The sequence below is a fragment of the Silurus aristotelis genome (genome assembly GCF_946808225.1).
Source record: "Silurus aristotelis genome assembly, chromosome: 21".
Classification (NCBI taxonomy): domain Eukaryota; kingdom Metazoa; phylum Chordata; class Actinopteri; order Siluriformes; family Siluridae; genus Silurus; species Silurus aristotelis.
In genome coordinates this window covers 8,502,855-8,527,253 of record NC_139594.1, presented here as the reverse complement: position 1 = coordinate 8,527,253, position 24,399 = coordinate 8,502,855, and the positions used below count along the sequence as shown (strand labels likewise).

The 24,399-nt window shown below is 39.3% G+C and overlaps 1 protein-coding gene across 2 annotated transcripts in view; it reads right to left on the bottom strand.

The window, feature by feature from the left end:
• Positions 1-24,065, bottom strand: part of sdk1a (sidekick cell adhesion molecule 1a) — a 236,673-nt gene extending 212,608 nt beyond the window's left edge. For both annotated transcript variants that reach the window (XM_083524252.1, XM_083524253.1), the window contains exon 1: positions 23,080-24,065. In XM_083524252.1, coding sequence (XP_083380378.1) covers positions 23,080-23,275 — 196 coding nt within the window. In that variant the 5' untranslated portion in view covers positions 23,276-24,065. The remainder of the gene's footprint in view (positions 1-23,079) is intronic.
• Between the last annotated feature and the right edge of the window lie 334 nt (positions 24,066-24,399).

The window sequence follows — 24,399 nt, the reverse complement described above, 5'->3', positions numbered from 1 at the left end:
GACCCGCAGCCCTGCGAGACCATTACACACCTGTTCTTACTCTTATTTGCGGTTCAAAACAAATTCATTTTTCTAATTACATAATAATTTGGCTGGAATCCAGAGGTCCCTTTGTTTTCAAGCTAGTCAAATGCAGAGCGGCACCATTAGATATAATACACACAAGCAATGTAAGTAATGAGCTGTAAAATTGCTCATTGTGGCTAAATATGGATAACACTGGGGGATCTAAGGCATTTAAGGCATGAGGTCACACACAATTAATAACAGTATTAACAACTAGTTTGTCACTAATAACGCAACCAAAGCGTTCACACAGCCTAAAAGAAATGCAGCACTGCATTCATAATGTTTTTGCATGAAATTAATTGCTTCTGTATTATTATTGTCTTTTGCCTTAAGCACAAACAGCCAACTGATGTAACACTTTCCCACATCTAAACACATTCAAAAGCCAGTACCAGTTTAGCAAGTAAATACATACTTGTCTTGACATGTGATCATCTCCAGAAATATTGACAGAAATCTATTATTAATAAATTATTACAAACAATTGATAAAAGAAGGTTTTTTCCGTAAACCAATGTGTTATTTTACATTAAACATTAGACCTTTGTGTTCAATAAGATTATATAAACTATATGAACAAAAATGTCAGCACTTGACTATAAGATCCCATTCCACATTTGGGTCCCCATTTGTTGTTATAATAACCGCTACTTTTCTAGGAAGATGTTTCACTAGATTTCACTAGATTTTGGAGTGGGCTTGTGGAAATCTGTGCTCGTTATCACTAGAACATTAGTAAAATCAGGTACTCATGCAGGGTGACGAGGCCTGGGGTGCAGTCAACAATCCAATTAATTGAAAAAGGTGTTCAGTGGGGTTGAGGTCAGAGCTCTATTGCAGGCCACTCAAGATCTTCCACTCCAACTTATCTTGTATATCTTCATGGAGCTTGCTATGTGCTTGCTGGAACAAATTTGGGTCTGGAGGGAAAATGTAATGCGACTGCATCCAAAACACACCTATAAACATTTGCGCTTTTAACTCTGTGGTAACAGTTTGGGGATTAACCAAATATGGTCAGGAAATGTCAGGTATCCCAATATATTTATTTATATTTTAATATGATCTAAATACATTTTCCTGTTTATAGGTTTTCACCAAACAGTTAATTGTAGTACGGGAATTCTCAAGAGGGCATTTGTTTCATTCTTTATTAATTTCTGACAAACAAATTGTTGTTGAACCCAGTAAAAGCTAATATTCTATATGTTTTGCATTTATGGCTTGGCCCTGAACTATATTCTGATTCTGAGTCTGATATACATACTTTTCTCAACCTTAGATTCTAAAGCATTGCCCTTCACTTCAAACAACTGCTGTCAGTCTTAAAATGATCTCAAAGAAAATCCACAGAAAAAAAGCATCAGTAATCCAACACCATATTACACGGTGCGTATGGACACTTTTTCCTTGTCAATTTTTAATAGCTTGATCTCATTACCTCTTTTATGTTCATGCAAACCATTCTAAAATGCTTACTGCTATGGAGAGGACAAAAGGTTTAAGGTAAAGATTCTGAATCGATATATGTTTTTTCCAGAAGTGGGCTTGGTCTAAAGCAGAAATCAGAACCACGATGCCTTACAAGCAGCCCAGAAGACCACACACAATAATGGCACCAAAAGCAAAAACAGAGTTAAAATAGCAAAGCAAACTAAACTTCCCTGGAAAACAAGACACCCTGTGCCTAGAAGATCAAGGCAGTCAACCAGCAGACAAAACAAGAAATACAAAAAAAAAAAAAGTGTACCTTCTCTTCGCATCTGTTTAGAACACATTATCTGTCCCATTCAAATAGTGTATTGCATTCAGGAGCATCCCTAATTCTTTAATGGAATCATTATCCCCATTCTAAACGAATATACCATTATTTAAAAATTAAAATAAATATACTATTATTTCATAATTAAAATTAAAGTTGTGTTTGGCAGCGGTTATGTTTTTTGTGTATATTTTATAATTTCTTTTTCCCCATTCCCTTGTTCCTTTGCCAATAATTCTGGAGTCGACTGTTTTATGGTTAAGAAACGGGTAAAAAAAAAAAGTACTATGCAGTTTAATGTAAGCTAATTCCTGAAGCCGTTTAAGCGTTCAGTGAGGAAGATGCATAAAATATTGAAAATGGCTTCCAGTATAAAAATGAAGCATAGCCAGGCAGACATTAGAGATTCCATTTAAGCCGTACATGCTTGGGTGGAATCAGCTAACAAACACTCACAAAGGGATTCATTTTATTTTAATACTCTTCCCACAGCTGCTCAGCATCTGCGCCAAGCCCAGTGGACATCTTTTTTCATGAAGCAGACACATGCACAAACATAATTAGTTGTCGCACTCTCAAATAATATTAAGTGTGTGAAAATCAGTCATTCTAATTGAAGGCATCAATTACAAAGAGATATTGATGAGGATCCATGTTTCGAGTGGCCCCGCTTCCAAAAACAAGCATCTCAGAGGTCAAGGTAAGCGCCAACTTTGTCTGCGTTCCATTTTTCTCATGGCGTGCAATCAGAAAACCGCCGTGCCGCAACATATGCGTGGCGTAATAGGTCGTGCCCTCGGAATATGCATATTAAGCAGATATGAAATAAGCAGACAAGCTCCCCAGTGCTGGCAGAGACGGCAAAGGCAAACATCTGCACTGTGCTCATCAAGGCCCTGGACGCTCTGGAGGACAATGGCCTCACAGCAGATGAGCACGGATGGATAGAGAAATGTCCTGTGGTGCTTAATGACCCCCGAACAAAGCGGATTATGCCATAACACCCAAGCATGTTAACACAAACAGCATTTATTCACAAGCGCCAAGCCAGTTTTCATGCTAACCAAATGGAAAACATACCACCCTGTGTGTAAAAAGAGGTGTGTTTATAGTATGGGGGGTATAATTAAATAAATAATGAATTATCGCTTGTCTGTCGGCCATGTGTTTGAAATGAGCGTAAGTACATAAGCCTTTTTTTATTGCCACGTCTCTTCCCAGTTCATTTGCAATTGTAGTCACAATATTAATTGCTAAATCACTAGAACAGTGGTGCCAGATTCAACATCAGCAAGTCTTTGAAAGGCTATTAATAAAGGCTATTCAATTATTATCTTTTTTCTTCATTAACATCAATAACATAGAAAGTACAAGAAAAAGATTAATGTGTGTTTTTTCAGCCACAAGGACATTAGATGATCAATAGGTTTGAGGTCAAAGCTCTATAGCAAGCCAAACAATGTTAACCACATGTTCATGGAGCTCATTCTGTGCACAGGTTTGGGTCTCTTATTTCAGGTAAGGGATTTTTTTAATGCAAAGAAATTCTGTACAACTGTGTGCTTCCAACATTGTGTAACAGTTCAGGAATGATCCACAGGAAAGATCAGGTAAATCGGGTATCTGCAGTACCTCACAAGAGTGAGTCCACCCCTCACATTTCAACTATCATTTTATTATATCTGCTCCAGTGAAAAATACTAGACATCTAAAACTTTTTTTAGTAAATTTTAAAGTAGTCAACGTACAGCTTGTATAGCAGTACAGATTTACTGTTATCTAAAAATAACTCAACATACAGCTATTATTATCTAAATACCTGGCAACAAAAGTGGGTAAATGACATGTCAAAACGTTGTCCAAAGTGTCAATATTTTGTTTGAGCACAATTGTTATCCAGCACTGCCTTAATCAATTGTTATCCAGCACTGCCTTAATCCTCCTGGCCATGGAATTAAACAAAGCTGCACAGGTTGTTGCTGAGATCCTCTTTCACTCATCCATAATGAAATCAGAAAGCTGCTAGATCTTAGACACATGGCACTTATCTACCTTCTGCTTGAGACATTCTGGAGTCTGGAGACATTCTTGGCCACTCCATCACCTTCAGCAAGGCAGTAGTCATCTTGGAGGTGTGTCTGGGGTCGTTATCATGTTGGAAAACTGCCATTTGCCCAGTTTCTGAGGGGAGGGCACCATGTTCTGCTTCAAAATGGCACAGTACATGTTGTTATACCTGTTTCTCTCAATGAACCGCAGCTCCCCAATACCAGCAGCAGCAATAGTGCTCGACACACTAGGCGATAACCAGGAAGTGGCCATGATACAACTTGCAGTGAAATTAAAAGTTGAAAAAAAGAAAAATCTTGAATCTTAAATCCCTGGCCCTAGCGTAGGTCATTAGCCACTTCTTGTTTAGCAGCAAAAGCTAGCGCTATTGATTCTTTAGTGTTTTTCATGCATGCGCAAAACTAATCTAATTTCCGTTACAGAGCGACCTTAATGTTATACCCCTGCCATTGTGGTTTATGTTTTCAAGTTAAAAAAAAATATATATATATTTTTTTTAAATGCGCTTAAAGGGCGAGGCAGTTCAACCTTTTTATACAATGGGAACCCAGATTTTAAAAAATTTTCAGCATGTGAAAAGGATTGCATTCGGTACATAGGTGTACCAAAAACAAAACAAAACAAATTTCGGTATAAATAAGTGTACCATTGCACCTCATATATATATATATATATATATATATATATATATATATATATATATATATATTAGCATATTTATTTTTTTCCCAGTACAGGACATTCAATACAGGGCTTTCTGAGAGAGAGAGAGAGAGAGAGAGAGAGAGAGAGAGAGAGAGAGAGAGAGAGAGAGAGAGAGAGAGAGAGGGAAATCTATTAAATGACACTACTAAAATAACTATGTTCACGCTAAAAAAAAATTTTGTCTTTTTTTATGTTACACTGAAGAGATTAACTTTGTGATCACTTGGCATGACTTATGATGCACTGACTATATTTAGTTCTAACTTAAAAAAAAAAAAACTAGTCACATGTGCACTGAACAGTGGTGGCTTGTACAGTACATATGAGCAGCTTGGACAGCTGTTCAACAAATGTTGTCCTCATTTACAACTTCCAGCTTAAATGCCATTTTACTACCTAAGTTAACACAACCTCTTTTAATTGACCAATCATTTCTAAAATGATTTATATAACAATTGATTATAAACAATTATAAGCTAAAGTTTTATTGAGCTGCTTGCCTCTCTCTCTCCATGTTTTAAGGACGAGGGGCAGCGAGCATGCTGCATGTACCTCCCTAAGCTATTATTAAATTACTTTTATTATTATTGGTCAAAATAGGAACTGCGACAAGTGCTAACTAGGGTATACTAAAGCAGGAATCCATACTTGCTGGGTTTTTTTTTTTTTTATTCACCAAATTAGCCTAGTTTAACAACACTTCATGTCCAACAAGATCTTGCTACACAGCAAACAAAATTTAATTGATTTCTGCAAACAAAAGCAAAATGTAAGTGCAGACATTATATCTATATTTTGCAGAACCACTTCTACTGTAAGATATATTGCAAATATATGGGAAAGGGAGATTAAAAAGTGTTTCCCTGTGTGATTGCTCAGAAAAAGTTTTTTTTTTTTTTTATTTCCAAATGCTCTTCTATATGCACTTAGACACAGAGTAACAGGAAACTACATGCTTTATCAAACCTAGTTATACAAAGGTGTACATATTACATTCTTAAGCTAGAAATCCACTAAATAGTAGACTCTGGTTTCAAAATATTCTTCTTCATTTTTTTCTTTTGAGACTGTGCCATCATGCCACACCAAAATCTCACATTCACATTCACAAGCCGCTGCTGGCTTTAAAGCAGCTATATTTTCAAAGCAATAAACTGTAGACATTATTTACAATGAAAACCAGTGTGACAGATACTAAAATATGTCCATTCCAATCGTCTCCATTAACTAGTTTTATCCTGGTTGGGATTATAGTAAATCTTGGGAACAACTCGAGTGGAAATAAGATACTAAAATATATAATAATATAATTATGAGTTATTCATAATTCAGCACCCATGAAGCGTTTAAGCATCTGCAGAGCCTGAGCAATATAAAGAATGATTCTATGGATATATTATAGATTTTTACACTGATTAATTATTGACGAGATTAATTCAGGAGCAGAATGATGAAAGTACTAAAAAAAACTGTGAGTGCAGAACCCGGTCTTCAAAAAGCTCCTTTCTGTTTATGTGCCTGCTTCCATTATGAAGATGAGAATGAGAGGGGAATGAAATAAACAGGTTTCTGTAGAAGCAGATTAATTACACCATTCAGAAGGCACTTGGGCTTTGACATAATGCACTTGAGCTGGCCAAAGGCAAGGTTGTAGACATCCTTTCAATTACAGTCTACTTTTAGACTCGGTGCCCATGGGACAAACAACCAATGTCACTGCACTAGAATCTGAAGTGTTGGAATGTAACTGCAGGGTTCCGCACGCCCAAAAAGAACTCAAGTATTTGATAAATTAATCTTCAAGAACATTTACTGAAGCTAGTGTAAACACGAAGGCTTCAGAGGCAAAGCTAGAAAGAAGGCTGATCTTTGATATCTCAGCGCTGGTGGGCGTATGTGTTTAACCTAGAGCTGCTGTGTTAATTATGACCAGTGATAATGATGATCAAGAAAGCAAATTAACCTCACTGAAACATGTCAAATCATATCTCTGGAAACGTCTCGAATCGTCTCGGGTTTGTCAGCGGAAATAGACAAGTCGATGCATATGACGAGTGCAAATGATGCAATGGCCAGCTACATGTGGAATTTCACCGTTGGCCGTTTATAAAGGCTGCCGTGTCCCTGGAACTGCTCGACTGTAACCAGATTGTAGACAATACCCACAGCAAAGACTCAACAACTAGAATAAACACACGCATATGGCGCACTGTGGTTAATGAAGCATTTCAGAGATACTGCTGTGAGAAATATTTCTGGACGCACACAATGTGAACAAATATTTGTGCACTTGTTTATTTTACTTCTGTGTTCCTGTGACTGTTGAATTTCCCGTTCCAAATAATTCCCAGTTGCTGTCAGGATAAGCTACACTCTTCTGAGTGGGCTTTCCAAGAAATTTGTGTGGAAATTTGTGAGCATTCAGCTACAAGAGCATTAGTGAGTTCAGTTCAGTTCTTCAACTCCAATCTTGTCTTCATGTAGTATGTTTAGTGCACAGGGAGCTGTCATGCTGGAGCATGTGTAGTTCCAGTGAAGGGAAACAATACTGCAACAGCATGCAAAGTCATTCCATATAACCGAAGGTCACTTAAGCAGAGCATGTATCCTCTGTAAGCTGTACCTGTGCTAGGAATTTGCCTCAAACCCCCAGATGCTATCCTGACAACTCCTTTAAAAATGTCATCTATATTTTATTGTTCTGAATTTTAAACTCTGGCCAATACTGGTTTCATTTTAAGTTTTGGCAGGAGGCGATAGAAAAGAGCATTTCACGGATTGAAGAAAAAGCACAAAAACCCTTTTCCCACAGGATATAATGGACACTTTAACAGACGCTGTATCTATTACCGAGCTGTTTTTCTACTGGTCATTTTATAGAAGGTAATATATGGCGTTATCTTTCCGGGCGTGTGCACATATAGTCCATTAGAAAAAAAATATAAATTACTGATGCGTCACATCTGCAGACGATTAAAATCCCAGAATAATAATTACATTAGCCTAGCACCGCATGTAAAATTAGTCTGGTTCGAATAGGTCATTCTGTTGCTAGAGTTTCAATTTACTAAGAGAAGGAAAGAGAGAGAAAGCGCTGATAAAATATTTGCAGTACAATACTCTTAAAATCTATGGTGCAGTGTTTGGCCTATAACCAACTGAAGTGCGCACAGCTAGTTATTGTAGATCTGTATGATGCAACTTGATTCCACTAATGAGAGCAGCACCGTAATAAAGCACCGAACATAATTACGGAGTTGAACCATGACGGATCGAGCTGAGCACGTAAATGTTAGGCTCGAGAGCTTGCATAAGCTAAAAAAACAAACAAACAAATAAATAAATAAAAATAGCCAGAGGGTTTGTAAGCCATAAAACAGCAATTTGTAAATCCATAAAAGAGCTATTTCAGTGGAGTATAAACTGTTCGTGCTGGAGTCCATCAGATTCTCCACTCGGGTTCTCTTTGGCTTTCTCATTGGCTGAAAGTGCTCCAAAGCTCTTCTCAATCCCACACACACACACACAGTCAAACGCACATCCCCCACTTTAATTGCAACAGTTCCTTTCCGTAATGTGTTGATGTTGCCATTTTATTCAGACGTGTAATTTCTTTTCGCACCAAGTAGTGCACACACATCATGTCCACAGGGCAAAACCCTATAATAAGCCACACGCTTAAACTACACAAACCTTTGGCCCTGGATATGATTACTTTTAGTAAAGTACTGCCAATCCAAATCTCTACCTCAGTCGCATAACTGGCTGCTGCCGGCACGTTGGTTCAGGTTCCCTGAATTACATCAGGTTTTTGCGGAGCTAAATTTAAAACCGTGCCCAGTAAAGGAAATGACACCATATGTCTCCTTGACTATGCTTTAGATCCTCCGTGCAACAGCTGGAGGAGATCAGTCAGTGGTTGGTTTCCCATGAGAGGCAAACCTAGTGGGCTTTTGGAGAAGCAGTGTAAACTGAGATAAATGTGGCCCTGAAGTTCCTCACTATTCTGGGACCTCTGCTTTAGTCTCTTTCCCTCCCTCCCTTTCTCCTCCCACCCTCCCTCTCTCCCTCGCTCTCACACACCTCCCACTCTTAGAAACATTATTTATAGGTTATCAAACATGTCACCTCTCACATTCTACACGTTCTTTCCTTTTCATCACTCAGCTCTCCTAGGCCCATAACTCGCCGTCTGCTCCACTTCCATCAGATAAACTCTGACACCCATCGCAGCGTTACCTCCCTTCCAAGCTCGCCCATCTCTCAGAGCTCATATCTTACTGTCATTATTACAGCCGTTACACATGGTCTGAATAAGAGGTCGGGATTAACCAGGAGTTTTTTTTTCCTACAGAGTTTTCCTACAGAGACAGCGCATCGTTCACAAACCTAATCGGAAAAAAGCAATAGAAGCAGGGTACAATCACAGCAAAAACGGAAACTATTAGTGAGAGGGCGAGCGAGGACGCACACTTTCACACGGAAAAGTGCACGTAGACAGGTATTACATTTTCAGGGTCGTGAAACGGAACAACCAGGGAGATGCCTGATTACCGGGAGCACTTCTATTACATTGGTGATGAAAGCGTTCGATTTTTTTGCGCATTTACCTTACATCTAGACTAAAGCTATTTGTATTAGTCTGAGGATGAGAGTGGGCCTGTCTGCTTATCACTCACACATCAATCTTGGCTCGCCTCTCAGAACTGACGACACAGCGGCTCCAGAGCATGACGCTCTTCAATTAAACTTTGAAGGAAGGGCTGCCTGTCAATGATAAACTCCTTCATCTTCTATCAAAACCAGAAGAGGTTTCGGGAAGAAAAATAAAAGGCCAACTAATTTGAAACAGAGGCCATAACCGCTTCACTGCTGCTTGTTGCACAGCACACTGCCATTCCTTTCTAATTATACTTTTCACGATTTCCTATTGCACTTTTAGTATAGCTGGAGCTCAAGGTCATCTCCTACGGCTGCAAAAAGAATACAGTCTTTCACACCAGCTTCATTGTCTGAACCACAGGTTGATTCAACCCACATGCACAGGGAATGAAAAAGAGGGGGGGAGCATGAGACAAACATGACGGCGGAATTAGACCGAAAGCGGACATGAACCGCAGGATCACCTGAAAAAGCGAGAGAAACTTATCGAGGTGGGAGGCATTACCCCTGACAACAACGGCGCCATTAAGGCCGGATAATAAGAGGAAATAGCTGTTCCTTTGCCCTTGTTCATGGCCCTGAAGTTTTTCCAGTTACAGTTGTCTCCAGCACCTGCTTCTCTCTCTCTCTCTGATCAAACCACACTGCTCTCCCTCCCATTTATCATTAATTACATTACTTAGCTATAATCAGTTTGTCCATGGAGTTTAATTGACCTTGTAATTTTAGGTGAATGCCATCCGTTTACCTTAATGCAAATGTGAGGCAACCATATTAGCCGTGATGTGTTTCTTCCTCGGCCGCATATTAGCTCACCAGTCATTAGAGGAATTTCCATTTTGCTGATTACACAACAACTAATCTGTGCTTTTGCACAAGTCGCTAAAATACGCTGTAAACAGAGGCAGTGTAGTGTAAAATTGAATAGGAAAATATACACTATATGGACAAAAAATGTTGACACTAGATTTATGTGTGCTTTTTGAACAACATTTGCTGTTATAATAATCTTATGCTCCTGGAAAGATGTTCCACTAGATTTTGGAGTGTGCTTGTGAAGATTTGTGTTTATTTAGCCACAAGAGTGTTAGCAAAGTCAGGTACTGATGCAGGGTGAGAAGGTCTGGGGTGCAAGCAGCGTTCCAATTCATCCCAAAGGTGTTCAATAGTGTTGAGAGCTCTATAGCAGGCCACTCAAGATCTTGTATCCATGTAAACCATAATCCATGTAAACGTTGTCATTCTAAAACATGTTTCGGTCTCCTACTTCAAGTGATGGGAAAATGTTATGCGATTCCTAAACAATTGTGTGCCTCCAACTTTATGGCAACACTTTGGGGGAAGAACCACATATAGCTGAAGAAAGTCAGGTGTCCCAATACTTTTGTCCATATAATATACAATAGCCCTCCTTTGATTTATTAGTCTTAAAGCAAGATTTACAATTTTGCATTTAACTCATTTATTTGAAGAAAAACAACATTAATATAATGAAATCAGAATGTGCTTTTCTTATTTATCATAATATCTTTTTCAGATTTATTATTTGAATAGTATCCTAAGTAGTATTTATTATTCTTTATGTAATTATTTATGACATGTTTTCAGTCACATTTTTGATTTCTTTTTTTGTTTTTTGAAAATTCCTTTTAAAATTGTTTCAATCATTTTTTTTTTATCTTTTTTATGATGAACTGAAAACAGTTTTTTTTTTCCCTCATAATGTCTGTAATGTAAATGCAGTGTAAACATAATTAACATTATACATAATTATGCCGTGTAGAATTGTCTTCAAACTTTGTATTTTTTTTTTCATTGATAAAACCTATTCAAAGGTTGCAAAATATTTGTTGTTCATGTTGTTCTTAATAGTGATGACAATGTTGTTGTTGTTGTTGTTTTGTCCGGCTTTGTTCACTGCTGCTTTCATTGTGCAGACAATTTTATTCCCAACCTTTTCTCCCGCATAGAAAACTGCTACTGCCTCGCTGATAAGTGGAGAAGCATAGCTGGTCAAATCTGCTGAGAGAGAGGGAAAGCGAGTGCTGCTGCTCATTTAAATCAGCTGATAATGTATCACAATAAATGTTCAAGCCTGCATCCCCAACCACATGTTGTGCACTGTGTTAGAATCTCTCAGAATTACAGTTATCAGCTCAATCGCATTCCTACAGAAGCTTATCATCCAAAAGGCACAATGCATGGTGACTGTAGCAGACGATTGAGCGTGCCCCTGCTAAGCAAACATAGACGTTTGCCTCTAATCCCTGCCTAGCACACGAAAACGGTGCAAAGACCATACTTCTGTGTCTTCTGCTACATATATCTGACAGCCAATACAAAAAAAGGCTTGATTAAGCTTATAGGCAGCAAGACAGAACAAGAAATAAAATGCCCTTGCTATTTGTTTTAAATGAAGAGAATACATTTACATTCTCCGATAGACGTGATTAAGCTGATCATCATGGTCCTGCCAATAAGAGCGAACATACAGATTAACCATGGAATGAAAAACAGCTCAGTGTGCAATACCTCACCATTCTGTACCATTAAACTCGAAGCTGTTCGCCGAAAAAAAGAAAAAAATCTGTCTCAGAAATATATATCGCCCCCCTTAAGCATTAATCCATTGGCATTTGTTTTATGAAAAGAAAAGAGCAGGTTTGAGAGAAGAACAGATTACTGTGCCATTTGAAACGTAGTATTTGGCAGGCCATTTTTTTTTTGTTCTAAAACAGGGTTCGAACAGGAGCTTGTCAGCATTACTTGAATAAAAGAGATATGAGTGTACCAATTTTCACACCCCTGTGTGTGAGCAAACTGGGCGTATGTGGCGGCGGCTCTCGCAGTCTGGAAGCCCATTTTGCAAATAAATCACAATGTCGAAGCATACTCCTTAACACATGCTTTCCCCCAGGAGTCCATGAAGCATAGACAGAGTTTGTAATTTTCGAATGACATTTTGATGCCGGAAATCACAATCACCTACTACCAAAGCTTGTTTTTTTGTTTTGTAATTATAGTTAGAATCCTGCCTGACTTCACTTTAATCTTGCTTTTAAGGCTAGTTTCATAGTAACCTGAATACATTAGCAAAGATTTTTATTTGTACATTTTTTGCCATTCCTTCAACAGTCAAAAACTGAGATGTTATTTTGTTTAACTGAAACACTTTTCTAAGTGGCTACATTTAAAATTAGCTGTGTTGTAGTGCACACTGAGTATACAAACATAGTCAAAAATACGATGATGTATTCTTAGTCACGTGATCAAGTCTAAGTGACCCATTCAGCTCAATACAAACTAAATGGTGGCGCGCCCTTGTCGTTGCACCTGCTATCCGGTTTTGATAGTGCCGACTGAGAAAAATTTAACTTTCAACCTTCCGATCGCCTTTTTTCAAAGAGGATGGAATGTTCACCCACAACGGCGTCAACTCAAAGAGACGGAAAGTAAATAAACGTCTGACGAAACCATGCAGCCGAGAGCATATGGGGTTTTTTTGTTTTTTGTTTATTTTCACTGAAGTGCAGTTTCAGATGTTTCAGGGTATTTTTGAGAATTTTTTACAAACACTTTTGCTCAGAATTTTCAGATAAAACGGTATAAACTGCATAACAGGAAGCTCTAGACTAAATTTTGTAATGCATTCGAATGTTATTACTGCATTATATGATATTATTATTTGACATTCTATTAATTGACAAAACTGCCTCACTTTATACTGTGTTTGCAGATTTGGGTCTTCAATAAAATGCTTCAATGGCATAAAATAGTACTCTACTTCTTTATATAATGTAATTGATTTCTAATACATTGATTCCAGTGCAATGAATCTGTTCTGAATTCATGTGGTGTTTTGTGGATTTTTTTTGACACTAGAACAAAAAAAAACTGAGAACTGTTGCCCTAGCAGACTCCAAATGCCCCCCTGATGTCATGGGGCTCAGTCTAGGTTATTAGACCTGGCATGGTGGTCACAAATCAACCACCTGCTGCAGCTCAACCAAGCACCTACAACAGCTGCTGGGGAGCTGAGCAACCCCCACGGCACATACACACCAACTCGACACCATACCACATCATCAGGCTCATTTTCATAAAGCGCTGACGGCCAATGGCCTGCTGCAGGCAGATTTTTCCAGGCAAGAGACCATTACTGAATTCACCGCCTGTGTGCACTGGTGGAATAAGTGATGCTGTGGAATTTCACGGATGGCAAATTTGACAAAATATTTGTTTCTAGCTCACAACCCGGACGAAAGCCAGAACTTTACAGTCACAAAGAAGGAAATGATTAATCCTGACTTTTTGCCAATGGTTGGGTAACTTTGTTGATTTTTTTTTCAGTGTGTAGCTTCTTTGTTCAGTATGGTTAATTGTCTGACCCAAGTTGGCTCCTCTTTTATAGTATACAAAGGTTTTTCCTCCACCACACCCACAGAATACACAATATGGCCAGAAGCTTCTAGACACCATAACACCCATATGTGGCTTTTTCTTAAACTGTTAACACAAACTCACAATTGTCTAGAATGTCTTTGTGTGCTTTAACGTTAACATTTCTTTTTTTCTGTTTTTGGGGTCTAGCCAAATCCTGCTCCATCATGATGATGCACAAAATAAGATTCATGAAGACATTGCTTAAGAAGGTTGAATTAAAAGAACTTGGTGTCCTGCCCAGCTGACCTCAACCCCACTGAACAACTCTGAAATGAACTGGAACACAGAAAGAAGGGCAAACCTTCTAACCCAAAATCAGTGCCTGGTCTCCTGCCGCTCTTCTGGCTGAATTGTCACAAATCCACCCAGGCATGCTCCAACATCTAGTGGAACACCTTTCCAGAGCGGTGAAGGTTGTTTATAACAGCACTCGACTCCAAATGAATGCCCATGATTTTGGAATAAATTGTAAAATGAACAGGTGTCCACATGCATTTGTCCAAAAAAGACAAAAAAACAACAACACGACCTTCAACGGCAGAAAGTCCAACCTTCTAAAGCGGAGAAATCCCACTGCATCTATCACACACCACTAAAGCTTTATGCCTCGTATGTATCTCCTATGCTAGTTCATGCATCAGTACCGCCCCCTCCGCTGTACGCTGTACAACACTGATGTTGTAGAACTTCCTGCTTAAGAAAAAGTATGTAAAAGTAAGGGGGAAAACTCAAAGTTTTGCTTATAGGCTGTATAGAGTTGGGCAACTTTCACCCCAAAAAAAAAATATATATCACAGAAAAATTCACTCCATGGAGAAAGCCACTTACTGCGAAAGGATAAAGAGCAAGCACTCATTCAGATTGCTAATTTCTCAAGAGAGCCGAAGAGAAACATGCATTAAGCAAAAGCAATGCCAGCTGCTAATTTTAAGACGACCTTGTTCGCTTTCCAACAATCGTAGAATACCATGTCCTGTCACTCAGACGGATGGCTCACTGGGGGCTTTGCGTGGGTTCCACATTTAAAATGCTTTTTAGACGCCAGGTTCGTGCAGGCACAGATCATTTGTGCAAATCTATGCTTGTTGGGATTCTAAGCGCAGCGTGTGTTTGCAAAAGAGAGAACGTCGAGATGTAAATGACATCGTCACTTCATTAGGAACACGTAGCAGATTGCTTCCAGCATCTCAGGGTCAGATTTTAACATCGGCAGTAAACATTAAAGAGTCTCTGGTCCAGGAGCAAAGGAATATGCTGAGTGATTTGTTTTGTTTTTTTCTACCCCTGTACCAAAGCACTTGGAATATTTATGGCCTTTCCATCATGTATAGGAATGTGAAAATGCCTGAGCTCATAAAGCTTTCCTGTAATTTCATCTTTCAGGCAAGTCAATAAGCTTTCATTGTGATCCCGGTGCAAAAAAAAAAAAAAAGAAAAAACATTTTGGAAAAAAGGAAGCATTACTTTGTTTCATCTCATCTCCGAGCAGCAGGAGTGAAGTTCAACAGGTGTTTCCTGTGTCTGCTAGATTCCACACTGACCTCCTGCCCGGACAGTCAACACAGAAACTCCAACAGATAGCAAGCATGTTTGTTCTAAACCAAGCCCTGTTTCTCACGCTGAGCTTCACATGGATCCACATTTCATTTGACTATTTGATATTAGTGAAACTGCAATTGGGATAAAAGCATAGAAGAAAACATAAGGGGGGAAAAAACACTCTTTTACTTCCAGAAAATGATAAACCATTTGTTGATGATCATATTCAGCATTCATATGATGTGTCCATGAAATGCTAGATAATAGAAGAAGAAAGCCTAGAAGATAAAAATGTGGGAGATTTGCCATTTGAGATCAATATCTGTGGGCGAACACACTTTATGGAAAAACCTGGCATAAAATTGCTGCTATGATTTATGTGTTCCTGTGTTCTGCCTTGAGAATAGAAATCACTACATGGTGGGCAAAAACAATACAGGCATGCCAAACCCCTGTCAAATGAAACTGAAAGAAATCCTGGCTTTATTAATGAACTTATGATTTTGTGTGTGAATTTCTTTTTTTCATCATTAGCAAACTCTAGACCTGAGGACTTGCCCTCGATAGTTTACAGTTTTATTATTCCTCTTCTACCACACATGAATCTTTTTCTAAGGCTTTCACAAATGATTTTAAGCTTGATCCTTTTGGAAGAAAAAAAAAGTCAAATATAAGCTGGCATTCAAATACTAGTGTGTTTTTGGTGATGTATTTCTGCTGGTGCACTCCCGAAAATCAGCTTTGTTGAAAGCTGAGATATCATAGCTTCCTGACGAAATTGCAAATGAAACCAAAGCACCAGGCAAAAACAAGCCTGAAGTCTGGCTATTTTTATCTTGAAGTTCAGTGGTGACAAAATTCTCAGCCTGAAGCATGAATTCCACATCACCATATTACACAGAGGATCATTTACATATGGCCCAAAATCATAGTTTCAGCTGATGGATGGTGTAATACAGAGCTTGGAAGACCAATATGTATATCTGCTACCTCCTGTATGATTCAGCTGGGAACAATTATGATGCTTTGAAGTAATATAGCTGGCAAATTTTAACTTACTATCTTGCTACTAATACTATAGTAACAGTTTCTTTTTCAATTCTGTGACATTACAAATATCCTGGTATCCCATGGCATACAATTATGTACAAAAGAAATTTTTTTGTGCATTTTGTGAATGCAGATGCTCTGCTAGTCATATGTTGTATAGCTAACTTACTTTGGTTTTAATTTCTCCACAGACAGTGAGTGACTTATAAGGTTTAACACGCATGAAAGCAGTAATAGAAAAGATTTGTGCTGTAAAAATAATAGATTAAGATACTAGACTAGATTTTGCACATTAAATCTTATCCCAGATTTGGGTAATAACAAGTGATATAGCAGGGAGTATGTAGAGTATCATTTATTACAAATAAGTATTAGAATGATATACAGAATATTATAGAAAACACAAAGTAATAGCATAGGTATAACAGAGATCAGAACAAATATCAGTTATAACCACACTTGTTCTAGGATGGGCTTCAGTATGGGTTGAATAACGCAGTGTATAAGGTGGAGTAGGCAAAATAATGTTTTTTAGAACAAGGTATTGCACAGAGAAGGCATAATTGTATCAGTTACAAGCCTGGGTGTAATATTGGATACGCAAAGTAATACTGGATTTAGCTTAGGATAGAACGTGGAGGTTGAGGACTCATATTAGTTATAAATATGGAATATAATGCATTATGGAGTCAGCAGAATATTAGTTGTTCTAACATGGAGTACAGTATGAAATATGTACAGTAATATTGGTTATAACATGGTGTATCACATAATTATGCATAGTAATATTGATTACCTAGCGTGTCGTACGTCTTGTACCATGAAATATAACATAATACCACACACTTTGTGGTAAAAAGTTAAAAATACTATGCTTTCTGTCTTTTTCTGAACTTTTTCATGCCAATATCCAATAATACATGTATATACAGGGTCTGTCAAAGGTTTGGAAACACCCAGGCTTTTATTTTTAGAGACATATGCATTTCTGTTTAAAAGCATAGACACTAGGTGAAAATGGAAGAGGAAAACGCACAAGAATTAGACAGCGAATGACGGAAGAGACTTTTGTAGACAGATTAGTCCAAATGTGAGATTTTTGTCTCCAACAGAACAACAGTTGAGAAGATATTACCAGCCTGCCTCATACCCACAGTCAAACATAGGTTAGCTCCATGTTTTGGGTGGAAGCTCCACGTTGGTTGGGGTTGTCTCGAAGCAGGGAAGGTTGGAGAACTATTCCAAGTGAAAGGAATATTGAACCGACATGGCTACCATTCAATACTTTGAAGCCATGCATTTCCATCTGGACTGCGTCTAACTGGAACCAACTTCACAACACGACAAGACAATGACTAGAATCGTACATCTAAGCTCTGTAAATGTTTTTTTTAAGAGTAAATACTGTAGATGGATGAAGAATTATCATTTTTAAGATGAATAGGATCATAAAGTCGGAAAAAAATAACCAACTAGCGAAGAATATCTTTGGCAAGTTTTACAAGTGTTTCAGCTGAATGTTTGGAGAAACGAACTGTCCGGATGCCAAGAGCGGGTAAAGCTGTTATTCATGCTATAGGAAGATTTTTTAATAGAAATAAAGTTCAACCTCTGTATATATCTGGTCTAAGTAAATCTACATAATGTTAAATGACCTAGTTTGGCGGCATATAAACAAAAAATGGATGTTTCTCTCAGAAGACTAGACAATACACCAACTTTTGACAGGCACTGTATTTTTATAGGCATTATAACACAATATTTAAAAAACATGAGCCACATAATAAAAATGATAGATCAAATGATGGTGATGTATTAAAGCTAAGTAACTGAAAAGGCATCCTAGTGCACCCTGTAAACCTGACTGAGCGGTTCATTTCGTTCACGTTTTCAAAAAGACACGCACAACTCCATTCGAAGTCACTCAATTTGTCATAAAGATATGATGATGACAATTTGGCGTGCCCCTTATTTGATAACAATAGGCGCTCATTTTTCATTACAACGTAAAACCGTTAACATTTTTGATGTCAGAACGAATTTCTTGCTTCCACTTCCCATGACAGATGAGATGACAGTTAAGGGCTGAACCTATTATCTACCAATCTGTAAAACGGAAATGAAGCTTTCAGGAGGTAATAGGTTTGCATTATCTTACAAGTGCTCTTGGGTTATTACCAAACTCTCTAACAGAAAAGCTTCTTCTATTATTATTTTTTTTCTAGATCTAATTACTTGGTATAGCAATTTCATCAAACTTTTTCTGTGTTTATCTAGACATATGATTTAAACAACAGTCTGGGGCAAACGTAAAAGTGTAATCCCTGGTCACAGCAATTACAGTCGCCCACAATTGGCTGCGAGCACGATCAAAGTTTCATGCAACAAAATTAAGAAATTTAAATAGCCGCTCGCTTGCTGCGCTTACCCGAGGGACAACAATTTATAATTTCATTAACCTTCAATCTCTGATATTACAATTAATGTTAAGACAAGTCATTTTAAGACAGGGAAAATGAAACTGATAATAACCAGCTTGGGCGTTCTTTTATATTCTGAACACTCATACTTTTGTGAACAGAAAACCATAATTCAGTATTGTCATGATTTACTAGCTTCGACCGGACTGCGACGTGGCTCTGGTGAAATCGATGGTTGCGTGTGCATTCTATGGCCATGCGAATCAATCGGTTATGGTTTTAAAGCGTCCTGCTTAAACACTCGTCTATCAAATCAATGCCCCCAAAAGAATGGCAATCGAGAAATTACATGCGGTTGTACTTTTCAATTTGCTAGGTGTTCCGGACTATTAAAAAAAGTCTCGTGTTGAACTCCTCCAATGCAGGCAAATGTTTCTTGGGGAAAAAAAATAAAAATATAACAGAACACTAAAATGAGAAGCGTCTGCAGTGAACTGATTGCACAGATGGTGTGGCAATGAAATGCAAAGGTTTACACCGAGGAATGAGCAGTGTGGCTTTGTCTGCTGGCACAGGCAGCCCGTGATGTACAAGCAATAGCATAATAAAGCAACATAACATGGAGGGGGAAAAACTGCACTTAACTGTGGAACAGGCACAAACATTATGAGTCATTATTATTACAAGCACAGACATTGTTAGTCAAAGAGCACGGCTATGCTTTGTGCAGATTAAACAACTCTGACCCGTTCCGATTTAAAACAGCGATAAACACCTGACATCTGGAAAGTCTCTGACTCTCAAAAGAATACGATTTCTCAGAATCCTCCGATTTATCCTGGCACCTGTCCATGCTCATGACCACTTGGCACACACTTGTGCGACATCACAGCTTGAACCCATGAATGGGATGATGCTGTATGTCATACATATTTATTCCTACATTATATGGAAGGGAAAGGTTACAATGTCAACCGTATCCTAGTATGTGCGCTGATATCGCTTCTGGCTTCTCGCATCGGATCGATACAAGCCGGCCTCATCGCAGGAACAACGCTGGGAGCTCTGCAGATATCAAAGGACCTTGACACAGGACTTGGGAATTGGCTGACACTGCTTACATGCCATTCTCATTCAACCTTTAGAAAGTGTATATATATATATATATATATATATATATATATATATATATATATATATATATATATATATATATATATATACTAGTATAAATAGGTTTCGTACCAAATCCCGCACTATGGAAGAGAACAAATGGAAAACTGTGAACCTGAGTACATTTTGGCGAACTGTATTTTTCCTATGAATTTGCTTTCGGGGGGATCTCAGGCACAGTTCCGGGTGTTTAAAGTTAATCAGTAATCTCAGCTGATCTGACTGTAGACTTTGGAGCGTTGAACGCGTTCACTGTGGGCTCAAACAAGTAAGAAATAAAAAAAAAAGAAGAAATCAGATTCCGCGAATACCTTCGTGCACTTTGACAACAATTCCACTATACACTATAATAACAAATTATTTATTAAGGAATCAGGTGGAATGGAGATGAAGCAGGTCTTATTACTTAAGATTATAAACAGACTTCAAGTCACTGAGAATCAGGAATGTACGTTCTTCTTGTTTACTCTTTACAAAAAATTATACATCAAGGCTTCTTTTATTTGATACGATCTTGAATTTAGTACAGTACAGCACAAAAGTGAGTACACCCCATGCCCAGGAGGAGTAAGGCAGTGCTGGATAACAGTGGTGCTCACACAAAATCACTTATGTTGCCAGTTATTTAGACAATAATGGTTGTATGTTGTTATTTTTTAGAGTACGTTCAATCGACACTGCTATACAAGCTGCACCTTGACTACTCTCAAACATATTCAAGTTTCATTTCTATAGTATTGTCCCTTGAGAAGATACTAAAACGTTTGCTGAAATGCGAGGGGCGAACTCACTTTTGTGGGATACTGTATTTTATGCGTGCCTTATTTATAGAGTGCATAAGGTAAGACGGTAGATCCGTTTCCTTAAAGATTAGATCTCTAACTGTTCAACATTTGAATGAGTCCCGCCCATGTTTAAGAAGCTCAACCCTCCAGGATTCGGTATCAGTATAATATGACCAACAGGAACCATATCAAAACACAAACAAACATTCTATCTAAAGCTATTCTATAGTTTCATGTTTCCAAATCTGATGCTTTGTGGCATCAAGAGCAACTCAAGAAAAAGGATTTAATACTTAAAAAATTTAGAATGTTCTCCAAAAAGATGACAGTGATACCCAGAGCTGGATATACAGAATGATAAGGTGTCCTGTTTGTTGAAAACCTAAGCCTTTGATCATTTAAGATGTTTAAAAAAAAAAGAGAATTAGCTTGCTGATAACTGGCACTGATATTAGGGTAAGATTCGTGGGTACCACTTAATACATTTGAACTGAAAAATAACACATTCAGAATCACTTGTTCCACATTAAAATGCTTCTAAATATCACCCCAAAAGAACTTGTCAACAAAGCGTGGTTGTAAGTAAATGTGTATTCATTGATGCGATACACAGATACTGATGAGGAGGCTGAGATTTTAAGTGTTATAACAAAGTCACTGCTCATAATACAACCATAACACAATGGCACAGTCTCTTGTTATAACACAATGGCAAAGTCTCTGCCCATAACACAACGGCCTAGATGTCACATTAACTCACACTCTCCCAGTACAAAAACCTTGAGAAAGTTCAGTAAAGTGACCAACCGACGAACATGTGTGACATACAGTGTTGACGTTCCTCTATAAACAGTAACGTACCCACATTGAGAAGAATTGCAGCCACCTTGAGATTTCCAAGGACAAAACGTGTGCCTGTAGTACTTGTAATTTATAAATGAGCTATAAATGAGAAATAGGAGCTGGTAAGCAAACTCTGGAAGAATCATTGACTAAAAAAAAACATTTTAATATAACCCACATGTTTTTTTTCTGTTATCTTCTTTTTGTGTTTAGGGAAAAAAATGCGTGCAGAAGGAAGCGCCACAACAAGTTGTTCAACTGCCTTTTTTTTTCAGCTATAAAAAAAAAAACAACACCAACAACTGATAAACAGTTTACACAATCATTCTCATGACACAATGGGATTTTGGGATCAGGTGCTTGTCAGCGATGCCTCAAGGTGAATGTCTGTGTAATTCACGAGCCTCAGCTGGATTGTGCAGTATGAACACCTCTACTCTGACAAGACCGTACGTTGCAAGCTATAAATGTCATATAGTGTGAGGAGTAGAGGCATTCTGGGTCAAGCGGTACCTAAACAAACTAACAACCATGCTGTTCAAATGCAATCCTACTGTACAGCTGCATCGATTATATGCATAAAGAAGCAACAGTCTGCATACATGCTAACGTGCACGTTTAATCCCTGCGTCTGCTGAGTGTGGAGGCTTCTTGTTTCGTGATCGTCGTCTCTAAAAGGAGAACTACTCACACTAATTTGCTCCGATCTTCAGAGATGCAAATTTTATGACATCTCAAGAGACCAAAATACATATTTGGTGGGTGGAGTTGGCTGGGAGCTGGATGCGCTGGATGCGCTTTTCTATTCATGAAAAGGAGCTCACATTTTTTTTCTCCTCGTTTATCCCTTTTATGTCTAATCTGCACAATATTAGGCGAATTATATAAAAGGAATCCGGTTAATGGGCCGTGCTGTTTTGATTCTTTACAGCCGAATAGAAGAAGCCTGCCTCCGATAATCATGCACGACTGATCTCAAAACTCCGAAATAAGCAAAACCTCAGGTCTTTAATGAACCCTGGATGTGTTAATGCAACACTGGGGGTGTTAAGCTGGTTTGGCACTGTGGCTGCTCGAGATCAAATCGGGCTTTTTTCTCTCTATGAAGCACGAAATGAAGCACAGTTGTGATGGAAACTTTGAAGTAAATCGTGCTGAGACATTGTTTTCTGTTGCCTCTACTTTCAAGAAGCATTTAGTGAGAGTGTTGAAGACAAGTTGTAATAGAAAGTCTAAAGAGGGAACACATTTTTTGTTCTATCTAACCCAGAGATGGGGGGTGGGGGGGGTGGGGGGGAAGCCAGTGTGCCATCTGGGACCAGGCCAGGATAGAATTTGACCTTCATGACTTTTTATTGTTGCTGAGATGCTTCAGGGCTGCAGACACACACATCAGATCTCCATTCTTATTGAAATCAAGCGGACCTTCTCACACAGCTCATTGGCTGTAGGATCCAGACGGGAGGCGCTGCTCACTCATCCATCAAAATACCCTCTGAACGGTGATTGTACGGTTTGTTTTTGTCACGTTTTGTGCAACACGCGATCTTTTCCTTACCTTGCGCGACGGCTTTCAACACGTGGATCTGAAAGCACAGGAGCGCCCAGTAACTCCTCGTACACGACGCCAACTTTCTCCTTCTCCTGTAACTTCTCACGGTATCTGACATGTCCTCGGGCATCTTCGTACCACCTTGAGCAGACCTGCATAGCGGCGCGACGCCCGCGTGTCCCCGTTCGCCCTCCGATCCCATGACCGGCTGCGTGATCCTGCGGTCGCGGCTCCCCCTTTTTTTTCCACGCGCTCGCGCACTTCCCAAGCCGAACTTCTCTCACGCCGGATTGTCGCGTCGTGGCGCAGACATGGAGCTCCGCGTGCGTGAAGGGTCCACGCGTCTCAGATCTGATTCCTAACGGACGCGTCCTGCAGACCCAGCACGCATCATCCGAGTGGCGGAGACGAATGATCCCTTAAGATATAAATAAAAATATCCTCCACGGAAAAGTTGCTGCAGTCTGAGAGTCACTCCGTGTTCTTACATCCAGACATCCATCAAATCCTCGCATTCGTTTTCTTAGGTCTCACTCGCATCTCCGAGTCCTTATTCCAGCGCTCGGCGCTCCACTGAAGCCGAACAAGCTGTTGCCTCCTCCTGTGTCTCAGATCACATTACACCAGCGAGTTTTACGCGTCGCTTGTAGACACTGTGACTCAGTTAACCATTGACTGAATATTTCTCACCACCGAGCAGACTTTTCCCTCCCGGGGCAGGCAGAGATCGGATTTCCCCCAGCGGATAATAACAGGCTGCGTCAGTGCGGCTCGCATGAGGATACGACTAGTCTTATAAAGCACTAACAAGCCATGCGACTAAAATAGAAGTTTGGGAGCAGAGCGCGGAGCCTCAAAGCGCTCAGACGAGCAACAAGCGAAAACACATCTGCTGAGGAAAGCGAGAGATCCGGCAAAGTGCAGCAGCAGCAGCAGCGTGGAGGCGCGCGTTCACTCCCACAACTCCAACCAGCGCTTTTCATCTGACTTCCTCACTGCTCCGCGTCACTCCCCCGCCCCCTGCTCTAACTACCCCATCACACACCACCTGCTCTAACTACCCCACCACACACACCCCTGCTCTAACTACCCCATCACACACACACCCTGCTCTAACTACCCCATCACACACACCCCTGCTCTAATTACCCCATCACACACCCCTGCTCTTACTACCCCATCACACACACCCCTGCTCTAACTACCCAATCACACACCACCTGCTCTAACAACCCCATCACACACACCCCTGCTCTAACTACCCCATCACACACCCCCTGCTCTAACTACCCCATCACACACACCCCTGCTCTAATTACCCCATCA